Here is a 13095-nt window from a genome sequence, read left to right as displayed (position 1 = left end):
GACACACACACCATGTGGAATAATGAGTATGTAATGACATAAAAAGAGGTAGGTTTACAACCAATCGTGTCATGAAGTTAAGGTGAAGTTGAGTATTGGGCTAGAAATTGAAAACTTAATTTGCACCTTATACAAATGTATGTGGTAAAGCTAGGGCAAAGGTTTGTGTTGCATAAATAAAGTTGTTTTATAAAAAAAAGTGGCATGTTATATCTTAACGATTTGGTATGAATATCATTTGAGATAAATATGGATAATAAACCTCATTAAGTTAACCAAGAGATCACCACTTTACAGATGAAGAAATTAAATCTTGGTGAAATCTAACAGAACTGGAGGAGGAGTCATGTGGTATACAGAGAAATAGCAGGAGTGTTGTGATGTTGAGGTAGAGTCTCTTAGTACGGCGATACAATATAGTCTTAGGATTTGGTGGAAGGTAAGGAAGCACAAGATGTGGAAGTAAACAAGGAGTTTTTTGGCCTCTATGCAGTGTAACAAGTATATGGTATGGATGGTATCTCTAGATGTAAAGGTGATGAAGGATTCCCTATACCGGGAGGATTTAACGTCATGTGATATCAAAACAGGTAAGTACTTAAATCATATAGCATTAATGAACGATCTCATAATGCTCTTCGTAGATTGAGAAGCCTTTTATATTGCTTTGCGCACAGGGAATGAAGCTCATGGTGGTCCTTTTTCTGGGACTTTAGAGGTGGGTTCTTGTGATCTGACCCATCACTCTGTCCATTTAACTTTGGTCATCATTGCTTTCCCCAACATTATTTAGACTGACCTTTACTTTGATATGGCTCTTGCACCCTAACAGTTTAAGACTAGAGTTAGAGTAATAAATTCCTCAGGTTACTGTAAAAATTATTTGAAGTAAATGACAATTCTAAATAATAGTTACTGAGGTTATGGCAGTGAGTAGTGGTGTTCAAAGTTTTGGTAAAGATTAATGACAGACAAACCTGATGAATTTATGCGATATGTAGATTTAAAGCCCATGGTTTGTAGCTGGAGTAGGAATCATATGATATGTGTATGTAAGAATAGTCGCAAGATTGGGAGATGGAGAAGTTTGCTTATGGTACGCAGATATAAGAGTCATCTCATGATATGAAAGGAGACAGCGAATCTCATTATATAATAAAACATAAATCTCATAACAAGGAGCCTAACTACATGGAGTCAGCAGCCGAACCTCCTCAAATAAGAGTATATTGAGGAACCTCCTGTACAAGATCTTAAGAAGAGCATTTATACAAACGTCAAACATCTACTGGGCAGTAGGTTTCTTTTCTTCAAACCCAGCAATAACATAGTTATATATCATTCACATAGCTATGCGGTTCTCATTCCCGTAAAAATATACACTGATAGTCACTGTACAATGTATATGTACACCTATATATGAAGAAGGTTTTTATCCATGTGAAGAGAAGTCCTGGTGCCTAAGAAGGGGTGTTGCCATCACAGTACTGCAGACATAGGGGATACAGAGTGAGCCCTGGCATACATACTAAGCACAGCATCTTATGTGCAGTCTGCTGAAAGCTTGTTTTCAGACATCCAGGCTTGATTGGCTGCATTTTAGTTACAAGCACAAGAAGCAACCACACAAATTAAGGGTGCTTTCTTGATTTTGAAGATCAGGAACTTTTCAAGGAAAGACACTACTGGGTGCAACTGTTCACGAGCAGATGATGGGGCTGGCACTCAGGCTCAAGTATATCCACATTCATGCTCTCTCTCTCTCCTTCACTGACAACCCCAGACACACATTCCCAATATCCACCCTGTAGTCAACCTTATTTCTAGATCAGTGCAGATGGTGATGAAGAGACATCTTTGCACCTCTAAGACATTCATAAACACTGTCCTAGAAACACACTCAGTGTGGCAGAAACCATGAATCAGTTGCACTATTAATGGTTGTCTCAGGCCATGTCTCAATTAATCTGGGCCTTAGATAGAGATTCAAGCGGCCATTGCAGATCACTGTCTCATTCATCTGATGCTTCTCTCTTGTTCACATTTTCTGTGCACATAGGTAATGTGTTAGCACAGGACACATGTTTACATTGAGCTGAGGGCATCACTGGTTAAATGAGAGCCCACATGGACAACTGCACCAAATTGGGATGCGTGGAGAGTGGAAAAGGAAGAGATGGGGTTCATGTTGACTTCACAAAATGTCCAGATTTCTCTTCAGTATTCCCTGCACATAGAAATAAATCAACAGGGGTGTTCTGTCCTTTTCCTGGTCCTCAGAGCACTCTGGGAGGTTACCAGAGAAGGGAGTTGTTGAATCTTGAGATCCCTCTGCTATAGGATGAGGCACAACCATCAGTCTAGGGAAAAGGACACAGATTTTGTAGTTCCCCACCATGTTCGGGGGCTCAGTCTGAGTAGATGATGAAGCCAGAAAAGGTGCTGTACTTGTTGTTGTTCCCGCCGTGGGCTTTGCCCCCATCAAGCTTAACATAGACCTCGTCGCCGGCGTCCAGGTGAAGAATGACACTGTTGCTGGCATAGTCGTAGTTCTGGTCAGCGTCCTGGGCGATGGCACTTGCCCTTACCTGGAAGGAGGAAGAAGAGAAAGGTACAAAATCAGGTCAAGGTCACTAGAGTAGCAGCAGTATGACTTCCACCAAATACCCACTCCTTGGATTACTGTATCCCAATGGATTAACCAACTGTCTTCTACCTACATCTCCTATTACATTGAGGTTAGAACCTGTCTCATTATATTGTAAGATATCTGTGAAGAAGAGAAGATTTCTGTACAACTGAAATAAATCTGCACTCAATCAAAATCCTCTTGATTAGTGACTTATTTGTGAAGAATGGAGTCAGCCACCTTATAGTGCTTTGGATTCGGTCCCTTTCCAAACAGTTTTGAACACTGCCATGCTCACACTGAGGTATAATGTTGGTCCTCAGTTCATGAAGTGAAAAAAACTAGGTAACTCCTGTAAATGTCCACTAGATTCTGCTATGTTCAGTCTCAGACATGGGCTGCCTTTGCAAAAGCATTTCAATCACCAACTGATCACCACTATCCACTATAACTATAACTTTGAGAGTCATCAGCAAACAATTGTGATTTAAACCAAAGTAAGAGACAATGGAAGATGAATGAATGGCATAAAGGGGACAGTAGAGAACCCAGAACATAACCCTGTGGAACTCTGAGTTGAAAAGCAAACATGCAGATACACTACCCTGCCAGAGTAGATTAGATATGAGAGAAACAAGCCCAAATGAGATCAGTGATACCTAGTGAGGAGAGAGACTTCAATGCCTTCTCGTCAAGTGCATCACTTGTCCTCTGTCATGTGTGCTTTATTTTATTACTTACCCCTAAATAGCTTATGGAAGCGTTTGCCTTGGACTTTCCTGACTTGATCAAGATCTGTTGACACTTTCGAAATAGTTTAGAATCACAAAAAGTCTGGGGGAAATCAGGTTGAATCAGTATATCTGCCAAATATATAAACACAGGCATACGTACAGGCGACCATAAGGGGCAAAAGAGACACAAGAGTCCAAAGTACTCTTTGGTTCAGGATGGCAGGCCCTCACCCTCGTAATATGTGCCATACCTTATCCTTGGGCCCCTCCTGGCACGGATCTTAGAGATCAAGGTACAACACATTATATTTTTGGGTCGAGCCGAGAGTCAGGGCGCATGCGCTGCTCTGGTAGGCTTGCTGTAGTGGAGTACGTTATAGAAGCCCCACCGACTCTCCGACAATATTTGCCATTGGCTTGTGTCAGTGTCCTTCGTAGCTGCTGCCTTTGGATTCGTAAAGAGGCTTGTTAATCCCTCCTTTGTACCGCCTTGTCTTCATTTGTAACCTCCCATGGCGACTGGCTCTTTTACTTGGGTTGTTACATGATCAGTGTTCTAAAGCCTGTAAGCCCCCTATTTTCTTGATTGAGTTTCTCTTACTGCAGGCACAACGTGAAATTGCAAGGCGCCGTGCTTTATATTCTAGCATGGCACCCACTTTAATAATTCTTCTTTAATTAATATGCTCAGGCACCGCGCTGCTTAGCATGGTGCCTGTTTTCATGTTTTTTTGTTTATCTTCAACTGTACGTGACCTAGGACCCTCTTGCACCCTTGGACTTCTAGTAAACTTTTTTTTTATTAACCATGGAGCCCATTTCATGAGCCGCCATACTCGTTAAATTGCAAGGTGCCGTGCTTTATATTCTAGCACAGCACCCACTTTCATCATCTTTCTTTAACCCCTTCTGCGCTGATGACGGAACCACTCCGTCATCAGCAGCGGTGCCGCTGTGCTGATGACGGGAGCGGTTCCGTCATGGCCCGCCCGACGCTCCTGCACGGCGCGAATTCTGCGCCTGTGCTGTGCGTTCTATTGAGCGGGCGGGGCCATGACGGAACCGCTCCGTCATAAGCACAGCACAACCGACGCTGGTGACGGAGCGGTTCCGTCACAAGCATGCGCCCGCCGCATTTCTGCCCCGCCCCCTTAGCACTGCGGCGGAATAGCCGCCGCAGTGAAGGGGTTAATATGCTCGGGCGTCTAGCTGCTTAGCAAGGCGCCCGTTTTCACCGTTTTTTTTTCTATCTTCAACTTTATGCAAACTCTGACCCTCCTGCACCCCTGGATTTCTGGTAAAGGTATTTTCTGTCTTGACGAGCATCATCTATATTTATGAACATGAGTATTTCTTTTTTTTCACTCTTTTAAAATTTGCATTCTGCTGTTTAAGCATTCAGGAGTACACCACAGACAAGTGGAATACAAGGGTCTTTTTTGGTTTATTCTGGATCTTACGGTTTCTCAAAATAAACCCTAAAGTAATGATTATTCATTAGGGCCAAAATGTAAGCTCTCTGGTGACTCAATCTTGTCTAAAAATCAAGAGATTGATTAGTAAACCCAGAAATACCATGGCGGCAGCATTCAGGTCACTTTCACTTCGAGAACGTTATTCCTATGTTCAGGGCATGAGTCGGGGGTACACCCACTTTTTTCACAGGGTGGACGTCGTCCACCCTGCCAAGAAGTTGGGATCCACTGAAAAGGACGCTGAATTCATCCTGGTGTAATTTCCAAACACCGGGACACTTTCAGCAGCACCTGCATGTTATCTGCCTTCGATCCGCAACAACGTGCAGGCGGAACGGGTTGGGGCTCTCTTATTTCTGACTCCTGCTGTGCCCAGAACAAAAGCCAAATTTGAGGGCTCATCAGGCCTCCTTTTGTTCATGTCTCCTGGCTGGCAGCAGTCAGGAGCCCCACACCTAGAAGCAAATGCAGCAGAGGGGAAACAAAGGCTCACACCTTGTTAGCACTTCACACATACTTAAGAGAGGCAGCTTTTCACTTTGTTCATGCTCTATTTAGGAGATATGCATGCACTGTAAGAAAGTCAGATGTGTTGACCTTTCCCAGTATTTGCACAAAATAAATAGCATTTAGATAGCACATACTACCCCATGAGGAGGCATAGTAATAATTTAAATATCACTATGTTTTCCTTTAAAGCACTATGGGTAGAGGAAGCTTTACGCTGACAAAAGGCAACATTGGTTTATGTGAAGCTTACAAAACTGTGAATCTTCTGCCTACATCAGGAGGATTTGCAAGTATACTCAAATGTGCTCCAGTGTACTCATAATTGACCTGCTAGACATATATGTGAGAGCTTAAGATCTGATGTCACTTCTTGTGCTGCCACTTCCTGTCATGTCACGCGCTGTGATATCATGCGCTTCGCGTGCCGTGATGTCACGCGCCGTGATGCCACCTGCATACTGATTAATTAGGTTAGCCCCCCCCACTTCTTTTTTTAGGACTTGCGCCTTATGTCGATGTGCAACAAGGATGATGCTCATTACATTCAGCGTCTTAAACGCGGTTGCAGCGAGAACATAATATCCACACAAGTCTATTGCATTGAAACGCAGGAAGTTATGCAGTTTTAACACAATTGGGGTAAGCATTTTGCCCATATTCTATACAGTTGGCAAACAGAAGCAGCGATGTTTAGATTATTTTTACCAAACAGCATAGAAAGAGAATTTTCTATATCTTTGTTTACGAGATTCGTTTCATGCATTCATGATTGGTACATCTAGAGTGGTCGTTAATAGCAGGTACGTCCATATAAGTGCTAAATATTCGATGAAGGTAAAGTGGAACCTTTTCTTTTTATTTCCCCTGATTTTCGGTTAACCTTTGCAGACCCTGCACTGAAGAGAGTTCGACCACAATATTTATACACAGCGAGAACGTTACACAACCATTTTGTGTTGTAAGTCCTAATCGTCACAGTCAGATACTCAACTTTCAGTCTCGAGCACGAGAGACATTGCTAATAGTGCTCACCACTCCATAGCGTGAACCCAGCGAACCCAGCCCTAAAGTAAATTAGCAAAGCTAGTAAGCCACAAAGGCGCAACCAGTTGACTTTCACAATGCTTGTTTTTTGGGGGAGGGCGGCAGAAGGAGTCTGGCTACTGGCCACTTTAATTCGGATCACTGACAGAATTTTGACCTCAAAAATATCGACCTACAGAAATATCGAGTCAACAATATCGAAGGTAAGAATATCGACATCCTATCTACAACATGGTAAGTACAAAAATATCGAAAAAAATAATTTAGATGTAAAAAATATCGATGTCAAAAATATCGATTTTTTTTCTTTTTATATATAAATATAAAATAAAATATATAACACTAATAAATTAAATCTACATATTTAAAAGTATCTAATAATGTTTTAAATAGATAAATAATACATATATATTAATAATACATTAATGAAATATATACAGTAAATATATAATATATATGTACTGAACAATAAGTAATAATTATTTTACTAATTTATAAAATAATTAAATATATTCTAAATTACTAATACATTTACAAACATAAAAAAATAACATAAATAAAATGTAACTAATATACAAAATAAAATAAACTTTTAATTTTTTTACAATTAATTATATAAAACGTTTGATAGCGTAAGGGTAAAAATTACTATTCCCACTCCAGAGAGGACAACAGTAGGGAAAGCGTTGGATAGCGTACGGGTAAAAATTACTATTCCCACTCCAGAGAGTGCAACAGTAGGGAAAGCATTGGATAGCATAGGGGTAAAAATTACTATTCCCACTCCAGAGAGTGCAACAGTAGAGAAAGCGTTGGATAGCGTAGAAGTAAAAATTACTATTCCCACTCCAGAGAGTGCAAGAGTAGGGAAAGCGTTGGATAGTGTACGGGTACAAATTACTATTCCCACTCCAGAGAGTGCAACAGTAGGGAAAGCGTTGGATAGCGTAGGGGTAAAAATTACTATTCCCACTCCAGAGAGTGCAACAGTAGAGAAAGCGTTGGATAGCGTAGAAGTAAAAATTACTATTCCCGCTCCAGCGAGTGCAACAGTAGGGAAAGCGTTGGATAGCGTACGGGTAAAAATTACTATTCCCACTCCAGAGAGTGCAACAGTAGGGAAAGCGTTGGATAGCGTAGGGGTAAAAATTACTATTCCCACTCCAGAGAGTGCAACAGTAGGGAAACCGTTGGATAGCGTACGGGTAAAAATTACTATTCCCACTCCAGAGAGTGCAACAGTAGGAAAAGCATTGGATAGCGTAGGGGTAAAAATTACTATTCCCACTCCAGAGAGTTCAACAGTAGGGAAAGCGTTGGATAGCGTACGGGTAAAAATTACTATTCCCACTCCAGAGAGTGCAACAGTAGGGAAAGCATTGGATAGCGTAGGGGTAAAATTTACTATTCCCACTCCAGAGAGTGCAACAGTAGGGAAAGCGTTGGATAGCGTAGGAGTAAAAATTACTATTCCCACTCCAGAGAGTGCAACAGTAGGGAAAGCGTTGGATAGCGTACGGGTAAAAATTACTATTCCCACTCCAGAGAGTGCAACAGTAGGGAAAGCGTTGGATAGCGTAGGGGTAAAAATTACTATTCCCACTCCAGAGAGTGCAACAGTAGGGAAAGCGTTGGATAGCGTACGGGTAAAAATTACTATTCCCACTCCAGAGAGTGCAACAGTAGGGAAAGCGTTGGATAGCGTAGGGGTAAAAATGACCATTCCCACTCCAGAGAGTGTAACAGTAGGGAAAGCGTTGGATAGCGTAGGAGTAAAAATTACTATTCCCACTCCAGAGAGTGCAACAGTAGGGAAAGCGTTGGATAGCGTAGAAGTAAAAATTACTATTCCCACTCCAGAGAGTGCAACAGTAGGGAAAGCGTTGGATAGCGTAGGAGTAAAATTTACTATTCCCACTCCAGAGAGTGCAACAGTAGGGAAAGCATTGGATAGCGTAGGGGTATAAATTACTATTCCCCCTCCACAGAGTGCAACAGTAGGGAAAGGGTTGGATAGCGTACGGTAAAAATTACTATTCCCACTCCAGAGAGTGCAACAGTAGGGAAAGCGTTGGATAGCGTCGGGGTATAATTTACTATTCCCACTCCAGAGAGTGCAACAGTAGGGAAAGCGTTGGATAGCGTACGGGTAAAAATTACTATTCCCACTCCAGAGAGTGCAACAGTAGGGAAAGCGTTAGATAGCGTAGGGGTAAAAATTACTATTCCCACTCCAGAGAGTGCAACCGTCGGGAAAGTGTTGGATAGCGTACGGGTAAAAATTACTATTCCCACTCCAGAGAGTGCAACAGTAGGGAAAGCGTTGGATAGCGTAGGGGTAAAAATTACTATTCCCACTCCAGAGAGTGCAACAATAGGGAAAGCGTTGGATAGCGTAGGGGTAAAAAATACTATTCCCACTCCAGAGAGTGCAACAGTAGGGAAAGCGTTGGATAGCGTACGGGTAAAAATTACTATTCCCACGCCAGAGAGTGCAACAGTAGGGAAAGCGTTAGATAGCGTAGGGGTAAAAATTACTATTCCCACTCTAGAGAGTGCAACAGTAGGGAAAGTGTTGGATAGCGTACGGGTAAAAATTACTATTCCCACTCCAGAGAGTGCAACAGTAGGGAAAGCGTTGGATAGCGTAGGGGTAAAAATTACTATTCCCACTCCAGAGAGTGCAACAATAGGGAAAGCGTTGGATAGCGTAGGGGTAAAAAATACTATTCCAACTCCAGAGAGTGCTACAGTAGGGAAAATGTTGGATAGTATAAGGGTTAAAATAACATACTTATAAATAAACGATTTTTCTAATTATAAAAAAATAAACAAATACATAAATATAAACTATATACAATACCTATACATAAATATAAAATACATGCTTAGCTAAATAAATGTAACCTACAAAAATTTTAAATTAATACCATTTAATCATATTTATTTGCCAATTAATAATTAAATAACAATTATATTATTAACAATACAATTAGTTTTAATACATTATTAATTATTTAAATTTACATTACTTCCCACCATATTTCCCTATAAAACCACTACCCACAGCATAACACATTTATCCATTTATGAATTAAAGAAAAATAATAAGCAAATTATTAAAAATAATTAACTATTACTTAAAATTAATTACCAATTAATGAAATTTATTTTATAATTCCTACTAATTATTAACTAATTAAATTACTTCCACCCTATTCCCCTATAAACACACATCCCGCTACAGAACATATATATCAATTATTCAATTAATTTAATTTTTATCAAATTAATTAATAATAATTAGCAGTTAATTATAATTAATTAATTAATCCTACTATTTATTAATCTACTTACCATAATTAAATTACTTCCCACCCTATTCCCCTATAAACCCACAACCCGCTACAGAACATATATATCAATTAATAAATTAATTAAAATTATTTTCCAATTATTGACAATTAATTACCAATTAATTATAATTTATTAATAAATCCTACTAATTAATAATCAATTTACCATAATTAAATTACTTCCCACCCTATTCCCCTATAAACCCACAACCCGCTCCGGTACTAAAATATACAATTTGTTTATAAATTAATTTATTATTATATAAAATGAATACACATATAATAGTAATTATTTCAAATACTTAAGTTAAACATATAACACATACATAATAAAAAACTATAAAATAATACTAATATCGATATTAGTGTCATCGAAATTAGTAACATCGATATATATGCTATCGATATTACTAACTTCGATATTACTTACATCAATATTGAGAATTTCGATATTGCTTACCTTAGGGTCGATATTCTGTCCAACGATATTCTTGCCTTCGATATTATGCTCCATCGATATTTCAGACTCGATATTATGGTAGGTCGATATTTCCAACTCGATATTTTGTCTGTGTACCCTTTAATTCATCAGACCTCAATTAAAAAGGTGTTCAAAATAGCACAATAACAGGCCTTAAAAAATTATAAATGCTACCCGACGTGTAGGTATTGTGACTTAAATAATGTGCTTGACCTAACTGTAATGCACTTGACCCATAAACTGGCCTTCAGTTGTGTGATCCTATGGCAATATTTTTTATTTCAGAATCACCTTTATTCTTTTCCACATAAGGGCATCTTAATGTGTAAATTCAGTATGTTTGTGTACAAAAAACATGTCATTCAATAGATTAAATGTGTACTCCGTGTATACAACGAGAATCTGCATATAGTATTTAAACTGATCCTGTAATGAAATTGACCTTTTCATACATGTACTTTTTTGTTCCAAATTGACAGAAATAAAGAAATAATAGGATAAAAACAAATTGCAACACTTTACTTGGTGACGTGCAAATTAAAAATATTTGCAGAAACACGATTTCCACACACAGTTTGTGCGCTATACAGTTTTGTCAGTAAAACTGCATGTCAATACCCAGTTGGTGCCCAATGCCATTTCTGTGGAAAGTGTGAGGTCTGTAAATGACCATGTGCTACCACATCATGCTTTGGTAATATATTTATTAGTAGAGAGAAATTTTAAACACTAACGGAGAAATATTTCTGCCACCATCCAGATGACCATGCTATTAGTGAACTAAGAGGCAAGTCAGTGGTCATGTGTACCCCATATGTAGGCTAGATTATTGTTGTATTATTATTATTAAATTAAATTTATAAGGCGCTCAGCTACCCAGAGGTTTCCCGGCACTATAGGACGACACGCAACGGAGAGAACCACGTCACCTGATTAAATTGCCAGGTTTTAAGGCCTTTACAAAAGATCTTATGGCTGGTTTCATGTCGCTTGGGATTCCCTACTTGGGAATATCCTGGTCATCGACAGCCATCGACAGAAACTGAACCTTTCAGAGTAACAGGATTAATGCCAACATCATCGGGAACTAATTGAATTTCAAATCACACAAGACCTCGTCATATTACTAGCGCTTACCTGCCGCGGACCCCAGACTTAACGATGTTCTGGCTGCCACACAGGAGGCTGACTATCTATCGGCGAGCCAGGGAGATAGCCGGTCTCTCTTAGGTGCATTTTCTCCCGCTGCCGGCCACACAGAAAACGAGGTCCGCTGTCCGGTGATACTCGGTACGGTCCCGGGTGTCCGCTGGCCATTACGGCATGGTCCTGAGAACTGGAGCTGCTGTTGTTTATCCAAGCTATTGCCCCCTAATACCGTGAGACGAGGTCGACAGGATCTCTCCCTCGGTTGCTGTAGCAGTGGGCTCCTGAGCAGGGTTGTTACACCTCTGACCCATGGTCGCAGCCTGCCCACGGAGTCCTTGGAGTGCGACTTCAGGTCCCCTGAGCTACGGCAGCTTCCGGCCTGCAGAATCCACAGAGCGGAACCACAAGACTTCGGGAACATGTCAGCGGCATATCTGGGCTGCGACAGTTGCGGACCTCCAGAGACCACAAAGCGGAGCCACAGGACATCGGGAACCAGACACCGGCATGCACCCGGAGTACACAGGGAGAAAGGTGGAGCATCCTGGCCCTCCCTGATCCACTGCAGCTAGCGGATTTGGTACCATTGCTTTCCCTCAAGCAACGGGGCTGACGCACACCCCGGTTGTCCCCAGAGGAGGTGGCGAGTTGGTTCCCCGACGTAGCAGGACCCCCCACAGAAGCGAGAACACCCCACTGGCGGATCGTGAGATCGTGTGATTTCAGAGGCTAGATAGGATGTCTCTTGTCGGGTAACAGGATTAATGCCAGCATCATCGGGAACTAATTGAATCTCAAATCACACAAGACCTCGTCATATTACCAGCGCTTACCTGGCCGCGGACCCCAGACTTGACGATGTTCTGGCTGCCACACGGGAGGCTGACTATCTATCGGTGAGCCAGGGAGATAGCCGGTCTCTCTTAGGTGCATTTTCTCCCGCTGCCGGCCACACAGAAAACAAGGTCCGCTGTCCGGTGATACTCAGTACGGTCCCGGGCATCCGCTAGCCATTACGGCGTGATCCTGAGAACTGTAGCTGCTGTTGTTTCTCCAAGCTATTGCCACGGCGGGCCCCCGATGACCGTGGGACAAGGTCGACAGGATCTCTCCCTCGGTTGCCGTAGCAGTGGGCCCCTGAGCAGGGTTGTTAGACCTCTGACCCATGGTCGCAGCCTGCCCACAAAGTCCTTGGAGTGTGACTTCAGGTCCCCTGGGCTACGGCAGCTTCCGGCCTGCAGATTCCACAGTGCGGAACCACAAGACTTCAGGAACATGTCAGCGGCGTACCTGGGCTGCGACAGTTGCGGACCTCCAGTGACCATAAAGCGGAGCCACAGGACATCGGGAACCAGACACCGGCATGCCCCTGGAGTACACAGGGAGAAAGGTGGAGCATCCTGGCCCTCCTTGATCCACTGCAGCTAGCGGATTTGGTACCATTGCTTTCCCTCAAGCAACGGGGCTGACGCACACCCCGGTTGCCCCCGGAGGAGGTGGCGAGTTGGTTCCCCGACGTAGCAGGACCCCCCACAGCAGCGAGAACACCTCACTGACAGGTTATGAGATTGTGTGATTTCAGGGGCAAGTTAGGGTGTCTGTTGTTCGCCCTCGGAGAGAGTTCGATGTGCAGCCCCGCCCCCCTCTGGAGCAACACACAACAACGCGGATAGCGCGTTCGTTGTGCTATTTTTAACGGAAGTCCCATTCTAATGAT

The 13095-nt window shown here is 42.0% G+C and overlaps 1 protein-coding gene across 1 annotated transcript in view; it reads right to left on the bottom strand.

Annotated features, from left to right (window-relative positions):
* Nucleotides 1–641: 641 nt before the first annotated feature.
* The window catches only part of C1QL1 (complement C1q like 1), a 397766-nt gene continuing 385312 nt past the window's right edge, over nt 642–13095 (bottom strand). The window contains exon 2 of the mRNA XM_086923877.1: nt 642–2588. Coding sequence (XP_086780003.1) covers nt 2409–2588 — 180 coding nt within the window. The 3' untranslated portion in view covers nt 642–2408. The remainder of the gene's footprint in view (nt 2589–13095) is intronic.

The sequence above is a fragment of the Lissotriton vulgaris genome, chromosome 5 (genome assembly GCF_964263255.1).
Source record: "Lissotriton vulgaris chromosome 5, aLisVul1.2, whole genome shotgun sequence".
Lineage (NCBI taxonomy): Eukaryota > Metazoa > Chordata > Amphibia > Caudata > Salamandridae > Lissotriton > Lissotriton vulgaris.
The sequence above is the reverse complement of the archived record's forward strand: the minus strand, read 5'-3'. Positions and strand labels throughout refer to the sequence as shown.